Raw genomic sequence first — 27714 nt, forward strand, 5'->3', positions numbered from 1 at the left:
AGTTTATTGTTATACATATGAGGTACCATGCTACTATCAGAATTATATCCAGGTTTTTTATTTTAAAAAACTCAGAGAGAAAAATGTTTCCAGTAATTTTCATTCAATGTGAATGACAAGAATATTACAGCTATAAACATTGAAATAACCATTTCATTTCTTCCTGAGGAAGTTTTATATTTTAAGCAATGAAAGGGGGGGATTCCATACAAAGCTCATTCTGAATTACATCATCTCATTCTTTTCTCATCTGTATTTATGTTACTCTCAGAATAGTATAATGACCAGCTGGAATAGACAATGTAGAGAGTATGCATGTTCTCTAGGATTTGGTACTGTGTCCAACATATATGGAGTGACCAAAGATTCTTGCCAAGGTGCGGTGCACCAGGCAGTATAATACATGTGTTTGTGAGTAATTATGTTTTTGTATCATTTCTTGCCTTTTCACCTTTCATTATACAATCTTCTGTTTTTCACATTGTTTTTAAAGAATGTGCCGTCCAGTGTACCTGTCTACGCAAATAAAATTACGCCAGCAAGCGGCTTTGTTTATAAGTCTAAATGCACATCTACATAAGTGCATGTCTTTGTGTTCTTGTAGCAATAATAAAGTTGTTGTTAGAATGATCACATGACTTTATCTGCAATGGCCGGGCCTCTTCTTACCAGGTTTGACCCCTCTTCCTGAAGGCAGTGGAGACGACTGTTCATTTTCCCAGCATGTTGCGTAAGAGCTGCTTAAAAAGAGTCCCGCAATTAGTGCGAAGACTGAATTTACCAGACATCCAAGTAACTTTGAGTTTGCTTTTACAGTCGGAAACTTAATGGCTGGCCCTCTAATAATTTCTACTAATTGCTTAAAAATTAGTGTGTTCTTTGGGTGAATATTATTAAGTACATTAAAATATTACAGTAACTGAGAGGATCTCATAATTAGTGGATAATTGATAAAGTTTAGTACTATGCTTTCATAATGACAATCACTTTAGATTTTTCTTGCATCTCTTAAATTTCTCTTTTGGTAACATTTTATAATGACAGCTCCTAGCAGTAAATTTATTTATTGATTTAAATAAGTAAATGTATTAAAATTTTATTTTTGTGGACAGCACACGCTAAAGACTAAGTAAATATCAACAGTGAAAAGTAAGGATGTCTTATTGGTTCCTCTTTGGAGTACTGCGTTAGTCATCTATATCATTTAATATTTAATTAGACATATATTTCAACAAGTCTGCCTTCCTCAGCTTTGTACTCCTGGCATTTAATTCCATTTGCTAGCCATAAGTTTAACTATGTTCTGGACTCTTCCATGAGAATGATGTAAGAAATAGTCTAAAAAACAGACCGTCTGTTTCCCTTTTCTGCCTTGTACTAAAAATATCATTGCAAAACATCAGATTATGAATTGTACATATTTTTGTTATAAATCTCTACATTACACAGCTTCATTTTTAATGACCTAAAATGTAGTTTTTCTATCATTTGAAGTAAACAGCTTAAACAAATCATCTAGGTAAGCTGTCCTTATTTTTATTTAGGAGGATTGTCTGGGGAACATGGAAAAAGCTATTCATAGTTAAAAGTCAACCAGTTTTTGGAAATGACACACACATCAGAGTCTAAGCATGCATTTTTGTAGAATCAGTGAGGAATAATAGATGTGTAGTTCATGGCAAGTGGAGATAGAATTGTCAGTGATGTATCTTTCAAATCTGTGATCACCGAACTGATTCCAATTCGCATGACCCTATAGGGGAGAGTAGACGTGACCCCAGGTTTTAAGGCTTGTGATATTTAGGCGCTCATATCTTTTTCCAACAGAGTGGCTGGTGGGTTTGAAATGCCAGCTTTGAGTTAGTGGCACGGTGCTTTAATCACCAGGCCACAAGGGCCACTTGATATCTTTAAACCCTTACTATTTCTCCCTTTCTTTCAGAGGTGGCAGTGAGTACATTTTATCTATCGATCTATTTATTTATTTGTATATCCAGTGTATTTCTATTGCCACCCAACAACTCTATGATATATATTTCAGTGTGACAATTATGTTATGACAGGGGCATTAGTAATTTTTACATAATTGCACCAGACTATGTAATCTGGCAAGTCACTTTTATACGATAGCTCTTAGTTTTTGTATTTGATGCAGAAAAAGTTTATATGTAACTTTGCCACCCTCTGTTTTGGTAAAATTATAATTTACAGTTTTTTTCTCAATACTTTAGTGGATTTGAATGTGGGCAGGCATTATCAATGGTGCTGTGCTTTTGACACTTTATGCTATATTTATGTGGTATTTACTTCTTGTTTTGTGGGTAACTTTATAGGATCAAATAATAAGAAAATATTGTACAGGCAAACAGTGGTCTAAAAATTTACAGAGACACCATTTAATTGACATATAAAAGTGTAAATATTACTATGAACTGGACCAGTTCTGCATTTGAGTGTGATTTATACTGGTTGCTATGATTGACTTCCATGTGGGTGCACAGTAGTCTACAGTGATCCCATCGGCTCAGCTATGGGGTGAAAGAAAGGTGGTAAGCCTCAAGGCTTATAATAGATATATTTCTTTCTTTCTTTTAACCATCTGTATACCAGCACACAGAAAGAACTTTGTTCTTCATTCCCTTTTGAAGAGGTATATTTTCCCACAGCCTTTCGGTAGCTCCGGGAAGCTTTGGAAAAGGTGAGCATTCCATGGAAGATGACTTCTCAAGCCGTCTGCTCTCAGTGCTATCTCACTTTCTGCAGCTCCTGTCTCAGCCAGGATGGCAGGGGCTGTCCCAGTTTGTGCAGCAGTTTTGCAAGTTCCACATTCCGGTCTCGATAGTAGCTTGACAGAAATGCTCTGCTCTGAGATGGGAGGATAACATACACTTGATTTTGTTTATTAGAATAGATTTCATATATTTCGTAGTATTTAAATCTGATCAGGACCTTCACATCTGGATCAAAGTTGGTAGTAGGCATGTCAACTAATTAGCATAATATAAACACAAAATGAATTTGCTTTTCAAGATATGCTCGATACACACACACTATTTTTTCTAGGGAAAGAGCTGTAGAACTAAACATGCCATTCATTTGATTACAGAGTTAAAGGTTAAAATGAATAGAATGAGTTGCTAGAGATATAGTTGTAATAGCTGATTAGGCCAATGATTGTGTTCTATCAAAGTCTTCCTAGTTTGGAGAGAGAGCTTGGTTAATAAATAACATAAAATATTCCTTTATAATCATTGCTTTATAGCTAGAGTTAGGGACCAGCAAATCACCTCATTAGAGGTATTTTTAAGTGATATACAAAGTAACCTGCTGCCATTGAAATGATCCCAACTCATGAGGGCCCAATGGACAGAGTAGAATTGTACCCTTTGGATTTGCAAGACTGTAAATCTTTAGGGGAATAAATTGCCTCATCTTTCTCCCTGGGAATACCTGGTGGGTTCAAACTGCCACCTGGTAAGCCAGCATCTTATGATTGCCTTTAAGAAAAATATTTTAAAAAGTGCAACTGCCTCGAATTGGAAGAAGCTGTGCAGTGGGATGGTGTGCCCTGTCTGCAGAAGGTCACCCACCTATTGTTTGGGTGAACACCATCAGGAATGTGGTGGCGTGGGAGGATTCAGCTAGCTGTACTTTCCAAACTATTCTGAGACTTTTAGTTGATTTTGATCTTAAGCAACAAGCCTACATGGAAGAAGCCCACCAGCCTGTGTGATCATGAGGTGTCAACAGAATCAGGTAACAGGTATCTGAAGACCCCAAACAAACAAACAAATTCATATTGTTGAGAACGAGGGGTCTTGGTGCAGAGACCCCAAACCCATCTGTAGACAATTGGACATCCCCTTACAGAAGGGTCACAAGGAAGGGATGAGTGAATAAGGGCACAGTAAAACAACGATGAAACATACAATGTTCCTCTGCTTCTCTGAGGCTTCCTCGCCCCCCACTATCATGACTCCATTCCTACCTTTCAGTTCTGGCTGGACCGGAGCATGTACACTGGTACAAACAAGAGCTCTTGACACAGAATCCAGGACAGAGAAACACCTCAGGACCAATAGTAGGAGTGTTGAGTCCATGAGGGTGTGGGGAAGGTGAGGGGAGAAAGGGGGAACTGATGGCAATGATTGATGTTTAAGGTCCCCCCTACTCCAGGGGGATGAACAACAGAAACATGGGTGAAGGGAGACAGCAGATGGTGTAAGATATGAAAATTATAATTTATCAAGGGGTCATGAGGATGAGCAGGTGGGGGAGTGAGGGAAAAAGCAGTGCTGATACCAAGGGCTCAAGTAGAAAGAAGATGTTTAAAAAGGACCATGGTAACATATGCACAAATGTGCTTGATACAATGGATGTATGGATTGTTATATGCTGTTATGAGCCCCCAATACAATGATTTATATAAAACAAAATTAAAGAATATAATTCCCTGTGTTATCTTTGACATGTTCTGTCATGCACACCATTTTAATGATATGATAAAAAGGCTTATATTTTATTTGAAATACTTAACATTAGGGTCATGATCATTGGAAAGACACTGAATATCTGTGTTCTGGTCTATTATGGTCAAGGGATAATTCAAGCATTCTAAGTCTATGTGTGAGTCCCTGTCTGATCTCACATTACTTGTCAAATCACTGACAGACCCAGCTAGCATACTTAGGCCAGAGAAACTTAAGTTGTATTTTCCATTCACCACCCCCTCCACCCCCTTCCCTTGTCCCCCCATTGTGGGAGCCTGATTATTCTTTGTCTCCTTTTCTCCCCTGGATTTTCTATTAACATCACTCAGCATTATCCCTCTTTATGACTGAGGGCCTGCTTGGAATATCAGCAGGGCGGGGCTACAGACCTTCCTTCCTAATATTTTCCAGTTGTGTAAGTTCAATATCCCAACCGACTTCACAGCTGAGCCTCCTGGGATCCACTGGTGTTTAGATTTAACCTCACCACACTAAGGATAACTTCAACCATGTCTGAACTTGGTTGCTTCTTGGATATCACTTGGATTACCTGGTTGTCTATATTGGTGCTGTCTGTGTACCAAAAATCTTGTCTGCTGCCTTGTGTGTATTTGTGTCTTGAGCAGAGTTTTTCTCAAATATGTCCACAGTCAAGTTCCCTTTCCTTCCTCTTGCTCTTATGCTCTCTCATGGCAGTACGACTGCTCTCAGATTTGTACATGTCCATTTGAAAGTCTGCTGTGTTCAGGCCGAACATTAATATGGCAGAACTGTGCTTGTATGATCATTTACAAGAGGGGATATTTCAAATGGTAAGAGTACAGATAAGATGAATACTATTGATAGTAGCCTTCCGGCTAGTCTGGGAAAACCAGGATGAATAATTTAATTAGAATTAATAGTAATAATGCACACTTTGATCCCATAACAAATAAGATATCAAGAAGGAATCAATGGAAATTCCATATCAGGTTGTCTGTGGGACTATTAATAAACTAACCAATTAAGAATAGCTTTTGAATAAAATCTTTCTTAACTCAAAAAAAGAAAAGAATAGCTTTTGAATTAGAAAAATAATACATTTTCTGGCAATACTTGAAGACATACCTGCTTTTATCCTATTGCAATAACATACTCAGATAAACAAAGGAAAAATGAAAACAGGCCAATATCATTCCTAACTGACCAGGATCAAGGGCATCCTATGATGATATGGTCATCTTTCTGAGGAGGAGTATTAGCATTTTTCTGTAATAGGAGCAGAGGGAAGCATCATGGGGACAGTATTGAGTACTCAAACCCATTCTATACAGTTTTGATTGCATGATGTCTATGAGAACATTCTCTGCACAAATCCAGCCACTTTGCTCCAACAGATAAGCCTAGCATAGGTAATATAGTAATTTTGTTGAGCGATAAGAAGAATTGAAACCCCTTAAAAAGTTGTTCAATTTTTGTATCTTTTCTTTTACCAAACTTAGTACCAATGTCCCAGTGTAGCTATTCTAGATAGGAGTAAAGTAGTATGCCTAGAACGATATTTTACAATATATTTTAAATATTTGAGATTTTATAGACATAGAGGTAAATAGTTTTTACATAAAAATGTTATTGAAATAATGTCTTCCTCCATTCTTGATGCTGCATTATTATTCATACAACCCAGCTTCTCTGACAGTTTATCCAGCATACACATTGAATCAGTATGGTGAGAGGATACAACACACCTTTCCTGATGTTAAACCAGGCAGCATTCCCTTGTTCTGTTCCCACAACTGCCTCTTGACCCACGTACAGACTCTGCATGAGCAACATTCCGTGTTCTGGGATTCCCCTTCGCAGTGCTAACCATTGTGTGATCCACGCATACTACGTATTGCATAGCCAATGAAACATAATTAAACATTTTCCTGGTGTTCTCTGCTTTTCGCCAAGATCCTCCTGCCATCTGTAATGCTAAAGATCCCTTGATCCATGTGCTCTTATAAATCTGCCCTGAACCTCTGGCAGCAACTGTTGTTGGATGACCTTCAGCAAAATTTTACTTGCAGGTGTTATCAGTAATTTGTTCTATAATTTGAGCATTCTTTTGGGTCACATTTCTTTGGAATGGGTACAAATATGGATCTCTTTCTGCCAGTTGGCCAACTAGCTGTCTTCCAAATTTCCTGGCATAACTGATGGTGGACCTGTAGGTATGTACAGTCATCATGGAAATCAATTTGGCAATATCTAAAACAGATGGGTCCTACCATAGGACCCGAGCCAGCAACCCCCTACTGGACATATACCCAGAAGAGGCAAGAAACAAACCATGGCCAAACATCTGTGCTCCAATGTTCATCATGGCACAGTTCACAATTGCAAGGAATTGGAAACAACATTTCTATCAACAGATTGAATGGATCAAAAAACTGTGGTACATACATACAATGGAGTACTAGACATCCCTAAAAAGCAGCGATGAACACATGCAGCACATCGCCGCATGGGAAGAACTGGAGGAAATCATGCTAAGTGAACTAAGCCAAGCACAAGAGGAGAAGTACAACATGAGTTCACTGAGGTAAGCTTAAAAACAAAAACGGGGCATAGGGGAAAAGGTACTATATATATATACATTCCTGGGGTGAAGTCCAGCAACTAGGGCAGGGGTCAAACCCAATCCAGGTATACATAAGGCAGCTAACTAATAAGAGGGGCAAAGAAAGAGAGAAAAAAAGGGGTGGTTGGGGGAGGGGTTGTAAGAACAGGGCATTAACCCACCCACGGGGAGGGTATTGTTTATATCTCCACAGGAGGGGAGACCAGGCTTCAACCCCGTGCGTCAAGACGTGAATACAACATACTAGGCATGTACCAGGGAATCAATAGAGAGGTCTACAGGGTCAGCCTCAATCCAAACTATGTTGCCCCCTCAGAAGAATGCACTTCAAAGGAGAGCACTGGCTCTACAGCTTGGGGAGAGGGACATGTCTGATTAGAGCACACGGGAGAAATGAAAAGGGAGAGGAGGACACCTTTGTCCACCAAGCCCCGAGGACGATATTCCTGCTCAGAGCAGACAACGCACAGAGAGGATCATAGGGCCAGCCACACCACGAGACAGAATGTCCCTCACTAAACCATAGTGCTGCAGGAACAATACTGGAGACATAGTGTGGGAATTGTTTATAATCCGATCCCCCCACACTGGGGTGAAACATTAAGGGCATGCAACAGAGCAGCAAGGGGAGCAAAGTGATGAAATCCCCGGGGATTACCAAAAATAGACTTTGGAGACAAAGTGTGGCACCCCATCAGACTCACTGTAAAACACCTTTAAAGGCCAACAAACAGAACTTGAACTATTCATAGGCCTTTCTATTTTTGTCAGTGGCTTTCTTTTGGTTGTTTTGTTGTTGTTGTTTTGTTGGTCTTGACTCCCTTTGTTGTTTTATTTGGCTTCGCCAGAATTTTGCGCTTTCTAATGTATCTGCATGTCTATCTAGATACGATAGGCGGGATAAATAATTTGGAGATGAAAAGAACGGGATTCAACTCAAGGACTCCCTCAACACAAGAACACTTTGCTCTAACAATCCGGCATTCTGTGATGCTCACCTTCTCAACATTATAGCTGAAGATAAAATGGGTGCATAAGTAAATGTGGTGAAGAAAGCTGATGGTGCCCAGCTATCAAAAGATATTGTGTCTGGGGTCTTAAAGGCTTGAAGGTAAACAAGCAGCCATCTAGCTCAGAAGCAACAAAGCCCACATGGAAGATGCACACCAGCCTGTGTGATCATGAGGTGCCGATGGGATCAGGTACCAGGCATCTAAGACCCAGAACAAAATCAAACCCAAGGAGAATGGGGTCGTGGAGGCATGGAGTGGAGACCCAATGCCCATTTGTAGACAACTGGACATCTCCCTACAGAGGGGTCACAGAGAAGAAATGAGCCAGTCAGGGTGCAGTATAGCACCGACGAAACACACAACTTTCTTCTAGTTCTTTGCTGCTTCCTTCCCTCCACTATCATGACATTGGTTCTACCCTACAAATCAGATTAGACCACAGCATGTACACTGCTACAGAGAAGAGCCCGCAATACAGGGAATCCAGGATAGATAAACCTCCAGGGCCAACAATGAGAGTGGAGATACCAGGAGGATTAGGGGAGGGTGGGAGGAGAAAGGGGGAATTGATCACAAGGATCAATCTAGAACCCCCTCCTCAAGAGGATGAACAATGGAAAAGTGCATGAGGGGATAGAGGATGATGTAAGATATGGAAATAATCCCCCCAACTACCATGATCCGAATTCTACCTTGCAGGGCTAGATAGGACAGAGGCTGTACACTGGTACATATGAGGGCTGGAGGTACAGGGAATCCAGGGTGGATGATACCTTCAGGACCAAGGGTGTGAGGGACGATGCTGGGAGAGTGGAGGGTGAGTGGGTTGGAAAGGGGGAACTGATTACAAGGATCCACATGTGACCTCTTCCTTGGGAGAGGGACAGCAGAGAAAGGGGGAAGGGAGACTTCGGATAGGGCAAGATATGACAAAATAACGATGTATAAATTACCAAGGGCACATGAGGGAGGGGGGAAAGGGGAGGGAGGGGAAAAAAAAGAGGACCTGATGCAAGGGGCTTAAGTGGAGCGCGAATGCCTTGAGAATGATTGGGGCAGGGAATGTATGGATGTGCTTTATACAATTGATGTATGTATATGTATGGATTGTGATAAGAGTTGTATGAGTCCCTAATAAAATGTAAAAAAAGAAAATAGGAGAAAAAATGATTAGGGCAAAGACTGTACAGATGTGCTTTATACAATTGATGTAAGTATATGTATGAACTGTGATAAGAATTGTATGAGCCCCAATAAATTGTTTAAAAAAAAGATATGGAAATAATGTATAACTTATTAAGGGTTCATGAGGGAGGGCAGGTGGGGGAGGGAGAGGGAAGAAATGGGGAGCTGATATCAGGGGCTCAAGTGGAAAGAGAATGCTTTGAAAATGAGAGCAGCATATGTGCAAATGTGCTTGACACACTGGATGAATGCATGGATTGTGATAAGAGATGTAAGAGCCCCAATAAAGGTATTTAAAAATAAAAAAAAATTCAGATCTTATTTCTTCAAATATTCTTTCAGCCCATCTGCTTTCTTCTTTCCTCTCCTGGAACTCAGGTGACGTGATTTCAGATCTTATCGTACAGTCGTATAGGCCTCGGGCTATCCTCTGTTGTCCAGATTGTATAATTTTCATTTGTAGTGAAATGAATTGCTTAGAATGACTTTTCTGTACATTGTCCTCCATTTCACCCTGCGTTATAAATTCTAGCCTCTATACCTATGACAATGGCCCTGTTTCGGAGTTGTCCATTATATTAATAAAGTAGGGCTAGGAGGGCATGTGTTTTGTGTTACCACTTCACTAGATGCTGTGAGTCAACTCGTCATCCTTAGTTTCCTTGAGGGCACGGTCTGTGTCGATATACATGAATACTCTGGCAAAGTTCTCTCCTTTGCTCTGGATCCTGGGTCTGACTTGTTATTCTCTGTGTCTTTGAAACTTGAGCCAGCAGGTTATCATTTAATCTGATTCACCAGAGTCTGTAATCTTGTGAGCCAGTAACCCATCAACTCTCCTGCCAATTTGGATTTGCCAGCCTTTGTCCTCACACTTGTGAAGAGACTCCTTCAGACTGATGGCTAACCCATGATTTGGGGGTTTGCCAGCATATTCAATAGTGCGACCCATTTCGTAGGTAATTCATGAATTCTGTGAGATGTTGCAGTGAATTATAAAACTCGTTTGGGAGGGAGAATACTGAGGGGAAGGTGAGTTGTTTAAATTAGAAATGATGTTAGAAACAATTGATGTATGGGTTGTTATAAGAGCTGTAAGAGCCCCAATAAAATGATCTTTTAATAAAAAAAATTTCCTGGCATAAGTGAACGAGTGTTTCCAATGCTTCATTAGCTTGTGGAAACATTTCAAGTGGAATACCACCAATCCCCGACCCTTGTTTCAGGCTAATGTTTTCAGCGCAGCTTGAACTTCTTTCTTATGTACTGTTGGTTATTGCTCATATGCGGCCTCCTAAAATTGTTTAATGCCCACGAGTTCTTTTTGCTACAGTGACTGTATCTTCTCTCCATCTTCTTTTGATGCTTTCTTCCATTCAATATTTTGTCCGTAGAATCTTTTAATATTGCAACTTGAGGCTTGACTTTTTTTCTTGAGTTCTTTCAGTTTAAGATACTCTGAGCATGTTCTTCCATTTTGATTTTTAAGTCTTTGCACATTTCATTATAATATTTCACTTTGCCTTCTGAGCATCCCTTTAAAATATTCTATTTAGCTCTTTGACGTCATCATTTCTTCCATTCGCCTTAACTACTCTGATTAAGAGCAAGTTTCAGAGTCTCTTTTGACATCCATTTGATGTTTCAAATCTATTCTTGAGGTGTTCTTGAGATTTGCATAGGAAGTACTCAGGGTTGAATTTTTACTCTTGTGGACTTGTTTTAATTTTCTTCAACTACTTATGAACAATGGATGCTCTGTTCTGCTGTCAGCCCGTGGCCTGGTTTTAGTGGCCAGTGTTTCCGGCATCTCTTCCCATAGATGTACTCAATTTGATTCCTGTGTATTCCAATTGGAGAAGTCCATGCGGTGTGTTGTTGAAAGAAGATATTTGTGATGAAGATGCAATTGGTTTTGTAAAATTCTATCATGTGATCTCCAGTTTAGTTTTTATCACTGAGACCATATTTTCCAACTACTTTTCCTTCCTCTTTGTTTCCAACTTTTACATTCCAATAGCCAATAATTATCAATGCATCTTGATTGTACATTTGATCAATTTCAGACTGGAGACATTGATAGAATTCATCAATTTTTTCATCACTAGCTTTCTTGGTTGGTACATGTGGTACTTATATAATCTGTTATCAATTTGAGGAATAAGAGTGAAGGGGTGGAGTCTAGCCTGTCAATCATTGTATAGCCAATGAGGCCTCTGTGTGGGCATAGCTTTCTCCTGAGGATTCTGGGAAGTCCTGTATTCTCCTTGGTGGTGGGAGACACTCTGGGATCACTCCCTGAGAGACTCTCTACTGACAAGACACATGGAACTACACTAGTGCCCAGAGCTGGAGCAGCCACGTGGAGACCCCTGCCAGCACTGGGATGCTTACAATGCCACTGGATCCACAAGACTCCCCACCCACTGACCTGTGACCTTCCTGCATTTGGCATCATTGCATGTGTTGCATGAGTCTGAAGAGGTATTTATAGACTGGTATGGGACATTTGATCTAATATTGGACTTATGTGCTTGGACTGGGCTGGGATGCTTTCTTAATATACAATTGCTCTTGTATATAAAGCTTTTTCCTATACACACGTGTCTATGAATTTGTTTCTGTAGTCTACCCAGACTAACCGAGTACATAAGTTTGAATAATAGTTGTAGCCATTGGATTTCCTTGGGTAGGGATAGACATTGTCCAATCGGAGAAGTATTGTACTTCAAGAGCGATCTTGAAATGTTCTTTTAGATGATGAGCGCACAGCCATTCCTCTGGGATGTGGTTCCCCACATGGTCAACACTATGGCTTTCTGATTGGAAATAGCCCAGACAACTTCATTGCAGCTCACTACGGTCTAGAACATCAATCTTTATGCATTCCATTTCATTTTAGACAACTTCCAATTTTCCTAAATTCATACTTTTTCCATCCCAAGTTCTGATTATTATTCCCCACTGCCCCAGATGTTTCTCCTCATTTGGAGTTGTGCCCTATCAGCAATCGAAGGTCTTGAACTTCTTACTCTCATGGGCTTTATTCTAGCCACGTCATTATGGTCAACTTTACTTTGAGAAGGCAGCTCTTCCTTAGTCAGACTTTGAGTGACTTTCTGCAAATGCATTCTTCCTATTCATTGGCTTTTCAGTAACAGACAATAATTAGATACTGTGCTTAGGGTTTTCAGTGGCTAATTGCTCAGAAGCAGACAGCCTATTCCTTCTTCACAGTCTGCTCTTAGTCTGGAAGCTCTGCTGAAACCTGTTCCCTTTGAGTGACACTGCTGGTATTTGAAATACCTGTGACATATAAGCCACCACAGTACAACACACCGACAGACAGCAGCCTAGAGACATTGACATTCAAATGTCATTCCTAATCCAGACTTTTAAGTTTAAGGTTGAGTTTTGTTTGTTTGTTTTACTCATTTTCTTGGGGGCTCTTAACGCTCTTATAACAATCCATACATACACTGTGTCAAGCACATTTGCACATATGTTGCCATCATCCTTTTCAAAACATTTTCTTTCTATTTGAGCCTTGATATCAGCTCCTCATTTATTTTCCTCCCACCCTCATGAACCCTTGATAAGTTATAAATTATTATTTTCATATCACATTGTCTGCTATCTCCCTTCACCCATGTTTCTGTTGTTCATCACCCTGGGTGTGTGTGGGGGTGTTATACGTCAATCATTGTGATTGGTTTCCCCCTTTCTCCCCCCACTTCCCCCTATTTCTCCTGAAGGGTTAACTGTCCTGAATTCTGTGTGTTTTGAGCTCTTATATATACCAGTGTACATGCTCCAGTCTAGCTGGATTTGTAAGGGATCACGATAGTGGGGAGAGGAAGTATTAAAGAACTAGGGGAGTGTTGTGTGTTCTGTCGGTGCTGTGCTGCACCCTGGCTGTCTCGGTCTTCCCTTGTGACCCTTCTGTCAGGGAACGTCCAATTGTCTACAGTTGGGCTTTCGGGTTTCTGCTCCGCCTCCCCCATTCGTGTCAATGTGATTGTTTGTTTTGGGTCTTCTCTTGCGATACCCGATCCCACTGACACCTCATGATCACACAGGCTGGCGTGCTTCTTCCATGTGGGAATTCTTGCTTCCTTGCTAGATAGCCAATTATTTATTTTCAAGCCTATAAGGTCCCAGGTGCTATATCTTTTAATAGCTGGGCACCAGCTTTCTTCATATTTGCTTATGCACCCATTTTGTCTTCAGCAATCGTGTCGGGAAGGTGAGCATCACAGAAAGCCAAGTTATTAGAACAAAGTGTTCTTGCATTAAGGGAGGACTTGCATAGCGGCTCGACGTCCACCTGCTACCTTAATACTTAGCATATAGATATATGCACATAGACCTATGTCCCTGTTTTAAATATAAACATACTGACATAGGTGCATGCTTGTCCTTATAGCTATATAAATGTGCTTTGTAAGGCTGAATTTTTTACAAAACAGCTTTGATAAGAAATGAGATGTTTCCCTTTATCACTGGCTTCCTTAGTTTGTATTTTTCAGGTCCATACTTACATCCGAATCCATTGGAGGATATTTTCTTCCTTTGCTCTTCCCAAGGCATTTTGTTTTCCCTTCTTCTAGTAACTGACACCAAAAGCCTTTGTGAGAATCAAATCTAAAAAGTAAAGAATACAAACAATGTGCAGGAAAATCAGTCAAAATATATTTTTGAAGCAATTTAAAAGTTATGATGCCCAATGACATACACATTTCTACTTGGATATCATTAATCTATAAGTAAGGAAATTGGCATACATTTTGACTACATCCCTTTGCATAAAGTCCTTTGGCATACTTCTGAATTCTCAGCCCATCTGTTAGATTAGTGAGTCTGCCAAGTTCTTAATGGAAAAATTGTCAGATGAAGGTCTCCTATTAATAGAAATTAATAAACTCACTCTCTTCATCGAGAAGTGAAAAATATATAAACTTCAAACCGACTCCCTTACAGTTTAAAAGCGGCGGCAGGTCGGGCCACTTCTAACCATGTCTATGGATTGCAATATTACTTGAAATATACATCTTTAGAGCAATAGTGAAAGGGTTTTGGTGTGTCACGGTAGGATTGAGTATTCATTCTCCAGCTAGAATCCTTAGGGGCATAGTAGGTTATATGTTGGGCTGCTTCCTCAGAGGTCAGATGTTCAAACCCAACCAGGTGCTTCATGGAAGAAAGATGAGGCTGTCTTCTCTCATAAAGATTTACAGCTCCAGGGAACAGTTTTACTGACTTTTATCTTATATAGATCACTGTGAGTTGGAAAGAAAGAGCCCTGGTGTCACAGTGTGTTATGCACGAGTCTGCTAACCACAGGTCAGAAGTTCAAAACCACCAGCTTCTCTGCCTTTTCTCCTTCATTTCTTTCTGGGTATGCTTATACTTTTGTTCATTGTAGGTGAATAAACCGGTAATTTTTATGCTTAAGTATAGGGTAAAGGTAACAGTCCACAAAATAACTCTTTCCTAGTTCTTTGCTCTCCAATGATTCCGTTTCTAAATGGTCTCTTTCATCAGAAAGTGTTATTTATAGCACTTTCTTCCTTTTGTTTTTAATCCATACATTTTTTTTGACTTCTACTTCCAACCAGAAAGGGGAACAGAAAATTCTCTAGTGGCCATCCACGACTCAAGTCAGCTCCTCTCGGGTGCAAAGCAATCTCTGACGTCTAATGAGTAAGGTGGGCTTGCCTCTGCTCTACACACCCTTGGGTGAATGGAAGAGTACATAGCCATTCATTCAGTCTCTCAGTGATTGGCTGTCCTGTCCCTCCAAATCCCTCAGGTTTCAATCACAGTCTGACAAAAGGACAGACCATGTAGTAATACTGTCCAGTATGGGAGCCTCATGAATGGACTGCTGAAGGACCTGGTTCCCCATAAAGGGTGCTGGCACACAGCTGGCAGGAGCTGGAATCAGCCACCTGACCTCAGCACTTAGCTCCAGCAGAAGCGCTGATCCCTGAAAGTCCCCAGAAGCTAAATCAGCTGTGAGGCGAGACTGGGACTTTTCTTTCTTTCTTCTTGTAGTAGTAAACCACCAGCACTGTTGTAATAGGGAAGAACTAACCCTAATCCCTGCATCCCCTGATGCCTGCAAGAAGCCAGCTGTAGGACAAGGCTCTTGAGAACAACCAGGGCCAGTGTAGCTTGTGGGGTGTGTGTCCCTTCTTTTGTTATGTTGATACCCACCCCCACCCCCCAGCCCCCGCAGAGAGATAGAGATAGGATGCCAGAGGCAGCCAGGAATAATCCCAACCCCCCTAAAACCCTTTGCTGGCCCTCCTGCTTTCATGGATACGCTGTGTGCACCCCTCGGTGTGACCTAGATAAGCACACATCAGTGAATGAGAACGAGAAAACAGCCACTGGTTCTGGCATGGGTGCTTGTGGGCATATAAATGTGAGTGTGTGTGTGGTTTCCATTCGTTTGGTAGTTAGCTTTGTTTTCCATATATGTGCATTTGTGTGCTTTTGTTCTTTTTTAAAATTTTATTTTGTCGTATTCCTTTCTTGCTCCACCCGATGACGTCAACAGTCCCCAACGTCCTAGCCGCACTCGCCCATCCAACAGCTACAACTAGTGGGGAGAAATCCACGGTCCACTCTCCTACCACTTGATCTTAGAGAAAATACAATTTCAGTTTACACAAAGTTCCGGGAGAAATGAAGTTAAAACATAATCGACTTTTTCCCTGTAGGTTGGCAAGTCCCTTCTGATGCGTTCTTGTATAGCGCTATACAAGATATGCTCAGAAGTGTTTGCAAGTGAAAATGGCCTGTATGTCCATCAGCTGGTGAATTGGTAAACAAATTGTTATGTATCCATTTAAGGGATAATAACCAATAAAAACCCAATGACGGTTACCTGTAGCAGCATGGAGGAATCATAAAAAGCACCAATTAAGGGAAAGAAACCAGATCACTGGTTCCCAGGGGCAAATGTAAATTATTGACATGATGAGCTTGGGATAAGCATGATAAAGAATTAGTGAAAATGTTTTATATCTTCAGTGTGGTGATGTATATATTTGTCAAAAAACCCCACATATTTGTCAAATCTGATGATTTGAAGTGGATAATTTTAATATATGCAAATTATACATGTGAAAAATCATAGTGTGATGTAATGCATGCATATGTGTATGAACGTGATTTGCAGAGCTGGTGCAGTCTCTGAAGACAGTTCACCTTGCGCAGTGTGTAGCTGACGAGAGCCCCATTAGAGGAATTCAGACTTGGATTCCTGCCTCAGTACTGCTTTGACGATTAGAGACAATGAAGGATTAATCACTTTCAAGTTATGCAAAACCTGTTTCTCATCAAGATTATAGCAGTGTAGTGAGATCAGAAACAAAAGGATATATCTTTATCTTGTTTACATCCTTGTTTGAATAAGAAAGGTGACTGAATAAATTACTTCCATACACAGAAATGTAAGAAAATCATTAATAAATAATTAATCTAGAGATAGAACTATATATGAAGTCTGGAAAGCAAATACATTTCTGGAGTGTTACCGATGCAGTATATTCCACTAACATTTTGCTATTAGCAATTTCCACAATTGAATGTCAAGTCATTTATAAAATCTTCAACTGACAAAAAACAGAATCCAAACCAGTTATTAATTTTTTTTAATGTACAACTCAACATACGCATAATTGGAGCGTACGTACTACTTATGTTAAAATGAAGGGTCTTTTGAGAAAATGTTTTCTACGCAACACACAGATTTTTTTGGTTATATGTTTTTCTGTATATGAAACCCAGGGATGAACCTATAGGGACAACAAGTAGAATAAGGGTTTCTGGGGGCGACATGGGGGCGGTGGCAGTGGTGGTAAAAGGGAGCTGATGTCAGAGTTCAAGAAAGAAAAGAATGTTTTGAAACTGATTGTGGTAGCAATTGTACAATGCTGCTTGATGTCATTGAACTAAGCAAGAATCTGTAGTAAGTCTCAATAAAATGGTTTTGAAAAAAAAAGAGAATCGAAAGAAAAAGTTTTTCTGTCATTTCTGCTAATTGGTTAAATCTTATGCAACAGGGTGTCATGCAGGGGCCTTAAACAGGTGTCTGGTATGGAACCCCAGGCAGTATCCATCAGTAAGGGGCTGGGAAGGAAGGGGAGGGTCTGTTTTCCAAATGGCCTCAGGGCTTGACTAGCGAATGTCTCAGACAGAAAGTGAAGGGATGTTGTTGCTGAAACAACTTAAGATTCTGAGGACATACAGCTCAGGTGAAGAAGCTTGAAGGCCATTCAAAAGATCTTCAGGGATATCAGTGCTCCTCCAGTTAGATAGATAGATAGATAGATAGATAGATAGATAGATAGATAGATAGATAGATAGATAGCCTTCGAACCACTTGTGTCTGGTGGAACACGGAGGCCACAGCCTTCCTATGTGGCTCAGCATCGCCTTTAAGGCTTTCAGACAGTAAGCGTTTAGGAAAATATTATTTACAGTTTAGTGTTCGTGTCTCCGCCTATTCTGCAGGTAGACTTTGCTACTTAGCTTATCATTCTGTCCCCCAAATCATACACATACTAGTTATTCAAGCAATCCTTTGTTGAAGAGTAAAGCATGGAAGGCGTTGGCTTTAAGCTTATGTGGAATATCACGTGGGGACAGCAAGGAATAGCAGGGAGACGTGTTCAGAGAAATACTAAGATGTCCAAGTTTCAGCAAGTGACTGATAACATTTCTATATTAATGAAAATGTGACAATTTTACCCTTGATCAGAGAAAGTCTAGGAAATATTCAGATCACAGTTAATTATGTTCTAAATGACTTTACGGTGAAATACCATTTCCATGGGACAATATTTATTTGCATATAAACCAAACCTTATTCACTTCCATTGAGTACATTCCGACTCATGGTGATCTTGTAGGACTCGGTAGAATTTCTCCGTGGGTCCCTGAGACTGTAATGGTCTCGTCTTTCTCCCTTAATTGCATGTAGAACAAGTAAATTTCAAACCCGAAACAATTCTGTATTAATAAAAGGCAAGCTAACTTCCTTCCTTCCTTCCTTGTGTAATTCACATAACATTTACCTATTGTCAATGTACAATATAACACTTCTTAGCAAAAATTTACAAAGTTATCTAATTATCACCAAGACAGTTCCTGGTGGGTAAGACCAGGACAGCTAACTGCAAGGTTGGGGTTCAGACCCACCAGCTGTTTTGGGGGAGAAAGATGAGGCTGTCTGCTCCCATAAAGATTTAAAGCCTTGGAAACCCACCCTGTATAGGGTCCCTATCACTCAGAATCAGTTAGCTAGCAGGGGATCTGGTATAATTATCACCAGAATTCTAGTTTTAAACATTTTCATGACTCTGAAAATTCTCTCAAGCCCAGGCCTGGCAATTCCAGGTGTGACCCTCACCTCTGTCACCCACTCGTCGGCCTGGCAATTCCAGGTGTGACCCTCACCTCTGTCACCCACTCGTCGGCTTTCGGACTAGAATTTTGTTTTCACAGTGAATTTCTTTGTTGTCCCTAGAGTGTCTCCTTGTAAGGGGATACCAGATTGTGCGGATCCTTTCACCGGTTGATAGACATTTGGATGACATCCAGTCTTTGGCTATTAGGCGTAACGGGATTGCGATCATTCACTTCATGGACCCGCCCTTCATTATTCTTGGGGTACACTCCTCAGAGCAGACCTGGGTTGTATGGTAAGCTTCTATTAACTTTTAAGACCCTTGCCAATGGCTTTCCAAAGTGTTTGTACCTTTTACCTTCCCGTTTCCAATGCAGGAGTTCCAATTTTGCCACATTCTTGCCACCAGTGAGTATTGTCTGTCTTTTGGATAACAGCCATTTGGATGGGTATGTAGCAGTCCTAAAATTTGCCTCTCCCCCCAGTGGGACCATGGAAGAAAGGCTTGGCCATCTGCTTCTATAAAGAATATACCCAAAGAGACACCGTAGCACTATTCCTCTCTACTTCCATGAGTGGAGTTGACTCCAAGACAATAATTTATAATTGCCCAGCTTGCAAAGTGACATTCTGTGTGATTGGAGATAATTTATTTTTAATTAAATAAAGTCCAAGTCAATTTTAAAAGCTTATTTCTAGTTTCATTTTTTTTTAAAGAAAGCACCTCCAGTTGAAATACTATTTATTAGTGAAAAATCACAATAATGCTTTTCTCTGGTTCTAATATCTTGTGTTAGAGTCTGGCAATGTACATTCTAGAATTATGCTGATTGTATTTGAATCCTGGATACTCAATTTACTTTCCATATGATTTTGGCTTAATTTTTTTTTCTGTCCCAGTTTTTTTCATCGGAAAAAAATAGTTAATATTATCTACTTCATAGTGCTATTTTGAGGCCGTATATGCAAAATACTCAGAACATATAAATGTTTACTGAGTTTGAAATGTCATAACCACTTGTAAAAACAAAATTATTATAAGAAATGAGAAGAGATTGTTTTCTTCTATTTCCTTATCATTCCTAGATGTGTTTTAAAGGCCATCCACAGAATCAATACTTTAAAAAACAAACAAACAAAAACCCCTTTGCTGTGAATTTGGTGAAGGTTTACAGAATAGATCAGTTATCCATTCAACAAATCATACATATTTTGTTTCACGTTATCTTTTTTCAGTCTCTACAATGAAACATCACTTATTCCATGTTTATGTGTTTCCTATTTCCATTCCCCTCTCTTCCCCGATCCTTCTGAACTTTACCCTTGGATACAGGCTACCCTTTTTCATATCATGTGTTTGATTATTCTAAGGCATGCACAGTTCAGCAGTGCCATTGTTTCCCTTAGCAACCTGTCTATGGTTTGTTTGAAAATTGCGCCAGGGTGATGAGTTCATTGCTAGACCTGAAGTGTGACTAAAGCCAGAGTTTCTATTCTACCAGTCATCCTGGGAACTTCTGTGATTGAGTTAAGTTCTACATTTGACTGCCACTCTGTTTACGACCTTCTACTGTGATGTCATTCAGCGCCATTGGTAGTGAGTGGTCTTATGGCTTAGGAGCCTGATGTCCATGTGGTCCACTAGTTCACTGCACTGCTTCCACGAGTCTTCGTTTTCTTCACTAACAGCTGCAACTTTGATGGCTGTGCTCATCACTGCTCCCCAAAGCAGGGGTAGAACATTATTGTTTTGGACTGTGGTCTGTCAATTGCCTTTGTGTCCCTTGAGACAGTGGTTCGACACCCATAAGCGCAGTAACTCATTCCCTCAAGGTGTTTGGCCAGGTCAAAAGAGTTTCATCACTCTGACCCTTGTATGCTCCACTAGATTCATGCATATATTTGCAGCAAAGGTAGAATACGTACATACAAGCATCTTTTGTTAAACCTATACACATCCGTGGGTGTACTGTTCAGCCTGCACATCTCTCTAGCTACGTATCTACTCCCAGATCATTATTACAAAACTGTAGACAACAGCATTGCCTTCTGTTACATTTAACTCTTACAAGCCTCCAGTGTCCTCCCGTGTCCCTACTATTTTTTGCCAATATCCCTCTATTGAATTTTCTCTTCCCCTTCACCCAAGCTAACATGTGTGTCCTCTCTAGCTAGTGACTTACCCTCCCTTGTCCTCCTCACTCCTGGTAGCCATCAGGGAACATTTCTTTTAGTATGGAATCCTTTTCTTGACTTTTTATGACAGTGGTCTCATATAATAGTTGTGCTTTTGTGATGGACTAATCTCACTAAGCGTAGTGTTCTCCGGGTTCATCCATATGAAGTATGTTGCAGATTCATCGTTATACAATCTTGCAGTGTTCCATTGTGTGTATGTGCCACAGTTTATCTAGTCTTCCATTGATGGACATTTAGGTTGTTTTGATCGTTTTGCTATTGTGAATAATGCTGTGATGAACATGGGTATGTATATAACTATTCAGACCAGAGCTCAGCTCCCATTTCTCTAGGATATATAAGAAGTAGAGGGATGTCTGGGTCATATGGTATTTCTATTTTCAACTTTTTAAAGAAGTGCCATACCAGTACTTATGCCATTGTACAGTGCTATCACCTGTGTAGTGCATTCACCTATAGACAGCTGACCTTCGACAAAGGGCCAAAATGCAGTTCATGAGGAGGCAGTGTAGCAAAGAGTACTGAAAAAAATTGGGTCTCCACTTGCAGAAACATGAAACAGGACTCAGCTATCCCATGGCATACAGGGATGCACTCAAGATGGATTAAAGACCTAAATGTCAAGCCTACAACTATGAAGATCGTACATGAAAATAAAATGACCAGCTCTAGGTCTCTATGACATGGTATGCATGTTTCCAACACTTGTTGCTTCTGTTCGTTTTCTTTTTATCTTTGCTATTAATGCTCATATGCACTTGAAAGTTAGACATTACAGAAAGAAGACCAAAGAGCAATCAATGCAATTGAATTGTGGTGCTGGAGATGAATATTGAAAGTACCATGGGCTGTTAAAAGGACAAACAGCTGTGTCTTGGAAGGAGAATGGCCAGAGTGCTTCTTAGAGGCAAGGACGGGGAGACTACCTCACGTACTTTGGCTATCTTACCAGGGCAGACCAGCCCCTGGAGAAGGACATCATGTTTGGTAAGGTAGAGGGGTAGTGACAAAGAGGAAGGCCCTCAAGGAGGTGGATTAACACTGTGGCTGCAACAATTGTGAGGTTAAGGCAGTGCTTTCATTCTGTTGCGCATAAAGTCACCGTGCAATGATCAGTTAGCTTTAAAACTATATTACAGATAAGATGAAAACTACAGCAGTGCCAGTATTTTAAGGCCATTTACAATTTAGACATTTTTGCTATGTTGAACTAGAAAAGCAATATGCCAATTTATGTAGTTCGAAGATTGCACTGTGTATGTCAAAGCAGATTCAAACTCACTAAGAATATTATACTTGTCCTATTACATATCCCTCAACTTTTAAAAAATATCATTTGATTTAGGCCTCTTACAGCTCTTATAACAATCTATATATCAATTGTATCAAGCATATGTACATATGTTTCCATCATCATCTTCTAAACATTTACTTCTATTTTGATCCCTTGGTATCAGCTCCTCTTTTTTCCCTCCCCCCCTCCCCCCCTCAGGACTCTGATACATTATCAGTTATTATTCTTATCTTATACCAACCGCTCTCTTTCTTCATCCAAGTTTACATATCTCCAAATCCGGATGACTTTGTTCTTAAGTGCTGTTGAGTTAGCTTCAACTCATAGTGGCCCGATGAACAGGAAAGGAAATTTCCATTATCTGTTCATTCTATTTTTTCATGAAGTCCCTCATGCTGTAGAATACAATGGGCTCTGGTCTTGTGCTATCTGCATAATCATTGCTTTGTTTCAGTTCAATTAAGTAGCCACTCTCTAATGATAACATTAGTAAGTCATTTTCAAGAACATCATAGATTATACAGTGACTATGAAATCTGGAAGTCTTGAACATTTTCTTTAGTGATTGTGAAAATAATAACACTTGAAAATGGAAACTTACTGTTATTTTTGTTAAAACATAATTTCGACGCTGGAATTTGCAACCCTGAAGCTAAACGGCTTATCGACGTGTTAACTTTGAGAACTCTTTCACGCTAACATTGGAGAGTAACGCCTTTGTATGGATCTAAATTTAATCCACTCATCCTACTGTTTGAAAACACTGGACTTATGTGGCTAGTTAAAAACTCCTATCTGCAAAGTGTGGTGGAGATATGAGGTGGTGCCTGACTGTTAGAAAGAACAACATCTGGAGACTTAAAGGCTGTTTCTAAACAAGCAGCCATCTAAGTGAGACGCCAACTAATGCCACATGGAAGAAGCACATGATTTTATGTGAACTTTGAAATATGTAAAAGTGTAGGAGTGATATTCAACTTGTCAATCAGTTCACAGCCTGACGGCGTCTCCTTGTGGGCATGGCCTTCTCTTAGGAGGGTCCAGGGAAGCTACCCTGATTTTCTCGCCTTCACCTTCCTGCTTGCTGGCCAGCCCGAGAGCTGCTGGAGCCCTGCGAAATTTCCACTGACATTGGGTCCACAGGATGTTGCTCCCACTGGCTTGTGATCTTCCTGCATTCTGCATCTTTGCATGTGACTGCATGAGCCTGGAGAGGGATTTATGGGCTATATTTGGACTTAAGGACTTGAGTTGGACTGGGCTGGGATGTTTTCTTGATATATAATTACTCTTTGATATAAAGCCCTTTCTTATACACACATGAGTGTCTCTGGATTTATTTCTCTAGTCAACTGGGTCTAATTCACACACCAACGTCCATGATCCATGCATTTTAAACTACTTAATCCAAATCTGGAAGAGGGAATAGTACCAGAGCTTAAATTGTGAGATTCTGGTTTGCACAAGGCTATGGATGACAGTGGAAGCCAGAAATACATTTGCAGGATCTATCTATATGGGGAATGTCTCTGCTGATTTCCCACTAACTATAGTTGAGTGATGGAAATAACGTGGCTATCAGACAGAGAGTACTGGAGAGAGGACTGTAGTAGATTAAAATGCTACATTTGACTTGAACAATTAAAATCATGTTACTTGATACACTTTGTGCTTGATCTGGTTTGTAATATTTTCTACTTTTTTTTTTATCATATTAGGGCTTGGCTCTGTTGTATGTTGTCATTGTTGGTAGCCTTCGTGACTCTCTGTTGTGTGTTTCTCAGTATGTGAAGCCCAGGATAGGTGAATCGATAGAGACCTTAACTAGAATAATGGTTCCTTGGGGGGGGGGGGGATGTAGTCGGGGGAGGGGGCAGAGGGAGCTGATGTCAAGGAGTTCAAGAAGGAAGAATGTTTGAAACGGATGGTGGCAGCTATTGAACAACACTGCTTGATAGGATTGAACCTTGGGATGGCATGATGTCTGCACTAGCTCCTAATAAAATGGTTTGGGGAAAAAAAAAGAAATCTTATCTGTTTTTATTTTGGACATATTCTCAGAAGGTTTAAAATTAATTACTTTTTCATTTTTGTACCCAAGAGAGAGTCTTCATGATTCCTGGCAGGAAAAACAATCTCTTGCCACTTGGTATGGACGGCAGTTCTAGCACATACATGTGTATTTCTGCAGCCCTGGCCTCCCCAACGTTTCAAAGTAGCAGCTATCTAAAAAGCTATTCCGCCAAAAGTAACTCAACATGAGAGCAGGATTCAGCCAAATGACCACAAAGGGCACGGGGTCCAGGTGGAACACTGGAGACCTAAGACAATGACGGGGACCTTTGAAATCTTCTACCAGGGTGCTGCTGGCTTTTACAAGGACTGTCACACCGACCCATGATGGACAGGGAAATAGAAAAAGAAACAGAGTGGGAGGGCACTGCCTCTATCAGCAGGGCCAGGGCGTGGGCAACTCTGTTACACCAGGAGCCATGACTTCAGGGGCTACACCTCACTTATCTGGGATAGGAAATCCTATAATGGGTCATTTTAACCAGACATCTCTCAGGGGTCAAGTGACCCACAGTGCTTTGTGTACAGCACATTGCTCTGATATTAATTCTCTTAAGGTTAACACAGCCTTCCCTTGGCAGTGGGGATGAATAAAAAGCTTGCTGCTGAGTGGGAGGCAGAGGGAACAAATACACAGCATGTAAGCTAAGGACCATGCCATAAAGCTAAAAACAAGATCATGTCTGTATGGAGCACACCGCTTCTTGCTTCTGACAGACAATGCGTGGCTACACACTGTATTAAAAAAAAAGACCCAGTGATAAGCCAGTAGCGAAAGAAAACACTTTAGAAAATCAATGCCCTCCCCACCCCGTCCCCATGCCCCTCTAAAGAAGATATATATATATATATATATATATATCAGAAAGTGGGTTTGAGTTTCCAAATGCAAGTTCAAATCACCCCGCTCTCTGTGAGGTCAAGCTGAACGTTAGGAACTCGAGACTAGTGTCTGTCTCGGCCCTTGAATTCAGCTCTCCCTCTCCTCCAAATGAAGACGACACACAGGTCAGGGGTCCACAGAGACAACAAAGGAAAACGCTCTCACGATAGAAGCTTCAAACTACAGTTTCGTCCTCCGGAGCACAATGTCTCTGTCACATGTACACGTCTCCATACCGGATTTGCACAAGAAACACAGCACATTGTTTGATGTCTCCTTGCCAAGCTTGTACAGTTTTTCAGCAAGGGGGCTGAGAGGGAATGGAAACCTGCTGCCCACTCGCTGTCTGGACACTGGAGAGTCCACCGGCTACAGAATTGAGCTCCCTACTGAAAAATCCCATGGACAAACCCGTGTACTCCATCCGCCACCTCTCCAGCTCAGTCTATAAGTCTAAAATCATAAAGTAAGTATTGAGTCAGATTCATGGCCCATCTAACACAGCAACTGCCTGTTGGTTCATGTACACCCCCTGAGATACAAACGTGACCCTCGGAAATCTGATGATCAAGTATTATAAATGGGCAAAAAAGGGAAGGTCCTATTAAAAATACGAAATGGATTCCAGTGTCAAGACTAGGGTGAGGCAGGAGAGGCACCCATGACACAAGAAGTGAGAGCTTCCCCTTAACAAATGACACGTCCCCTCACCCCAGAATTGGTTCTGTTCTAGTCAAATAGGTAAGAAAATCCGAGCCCCTGTCACGCCAAGACCTCTGAAGCATCAGTGAGAATAATCACATCACCGTAGTGTTTACCTTGCTAGTTGCCGGTGGGGTCACTTCTTATTATATGATGCTGTTTCTGGAAATTGAACAGTGGAGAAAGGAATAGATTTATAAACCCCCGGAAGAGTTATTACACTTAAAAGAGGCCTTATTCTCCTCTTTTTCGGTAGGCGATCCATTTATATTTCAAGTAGCCTTTTTTTGGGTTAGCTGTTGGATTTAAGATTTACCGATTTCTTTCCCCCCGAATTTTCTGCCTTGAAAATCCGTGTTACGTGGTCAGGAAATGGCGCGAGAGCAGAGTCGGGAATCAGCACAGTATTTGTCATATTTCTGTGTCATGCCACTGAAGCATTCTTTCCCCAGTGCCAGCGTCAGGCTGCAACTAAGTAGTATGTAACGAACCAGGCAGGATCGCAGATGGTGCAGCAGGGAAGCGCTGCTCCCAGAAAGGTCAGTGGTTTGACCCCTCTGGCTGGCTCCATGGGGTAAAGACCTAGAAATCAGACTCTCAGTATTACACGGTAAACAATCCCATAGGGCTATTGTATCCTCTCACATTGGGTAGAAAGGGGTCAGATAGCAACTCCATGGCACTGAGCAACAACAAGAATGCAAATAGCTTGACAACTGTATCAACAAACTATGATAAAAACATATCAGTTCTCTCTTGAAACTTGGCTCAATTATTGGAAAAGGAACTTACGTTAGTGCTTCCGAGTAATTATAATGAGGAGACACTCCCAGAAACTTCTGGACTTCATCCATCACAGTAGCGGGGTCAGTTCTTAGCTGCTGCCCATCGATAATTAGCAACTGAAGTACCAAAGGGGGAAGATAAGACAGTGCACGTTAACGGCACAGTGAAATGGTCTGTAGCCTAAATTTACACGATGAGAGACGCAGGGTCCCGAGGGGATTTTATGCGCATTGCTGTGAGTCTTAACCAGGTCATCCTCACCGGTGAGCTGAAATAATTAGTGAAGCACCTCATGAAATGCACTCCTGTTTTGTGACCTGCGAGGTACTGCGATAACCGTGAAAACAAAAAGTCATTTGGAAGGGACCAGAAACGTGACTAGGAAAATCACCAATGGAGTGAAACATCTGTCAGGAGGATGGCGTCTCAGGCGCCATGAGATGAAGAAGTTGCTTCAGCATATCAGCCAGGGGACCCCTCTTCACCCCAGTTGTTCAGCCCCCAGCCAATCATGAGGCTGGTGAACGGCTGGGCAGTATTTCTATCCATCATGTGTGGGGTTGTCACCGTGCCAGCTAACAGAAACAAACAACTAGCAGGAAGCAGAAAAGGTGACCTACTGCTAATGTCCCATCCCATTTTAAACTCATTCTTCATTTTCTTCTATGTCTTTACAGAAGTCATTAGAAGCTAGGGTTTTAAAGGTGAAATCAAGTTATGATTTGAATGGAGGCACAACTTATATGTAATTCTGGCATCCCTTTCAGAGCTGACGCAGAGGTATTTGGCACCTACGTCTGTTTAGGGTCAAGGAAACAATCAGTCTTAGTGATGTCAGGCCAAGAACCTGAAATTCTTCAGGTAAATATTGATTTATCTCTGAGAACTCTAGAAAGAAACGTGTCTCGGGAGGTACTTATGGGTTCATGAACAGCAACCTGTTTAACCTCGAGGCAGATGCCTCAGGGAAGAAATGAATGGCTGTTTGTTCTGCTTCTGTGAGAAGTTGACAGGACTTGAGGAAGTTAAGAATTTGAGAGGACCCTGGGGTGACAGGGAGGAC

The 27714-nt window shown here is 40.9% G+C and overlaps 1 protein-coding gene across 2 annotated transcripts in view; it reads right to left on the reverse strand.

The window, feature by feature from the left end:
* Window positions 1-2423: 2423 nt before the first annotated feature.
* The window catches only part of LOC142442683 (bifunctional heparan sulfate N-deacetylase/N-sulfotransferase 3), a 235732-nt gene continuing 210441 nt past the window's right edge, over window positions 2424-27714 (reverse strand). For both annotated transcript variants that reach the window (XM_075543886.1, XM_075543885.1), the window contains 3 exons: window positions 26658-26767; window positions 13835-13937; window positions 2424-2865 (listed from right to left, as the gene is read on the reverse strand). In XM_075543886.1, the coding sequence (XP_075400001.1) occupies window positions 2746-2865; window positions 13835-13937; window positions 26658-26767 (333 nt within the window). In that variant the 3' untranslated portion in view covers window positions 2424-2745. The remainder of the gene's footprint in view (window positions 2866-13834; window positions 13938-26657; window positions 26768-27714) is intronic.

This window comes from Tenrec ecaudatus, chromosome 3, assembly GCF_050624435.1.
Source record: "Tenrec ecaudatus isolate mTenEca1 chromosome 3, mTenEca1.hap1, whole genome shotgun sequence".
Classification (NCBI taxonomy): Eukaryota; Metazoa; Chordata; class Mammalia; order Afrosoricida; family Tenrecidae; genus Tenrec; species Tenrec ecaudatus.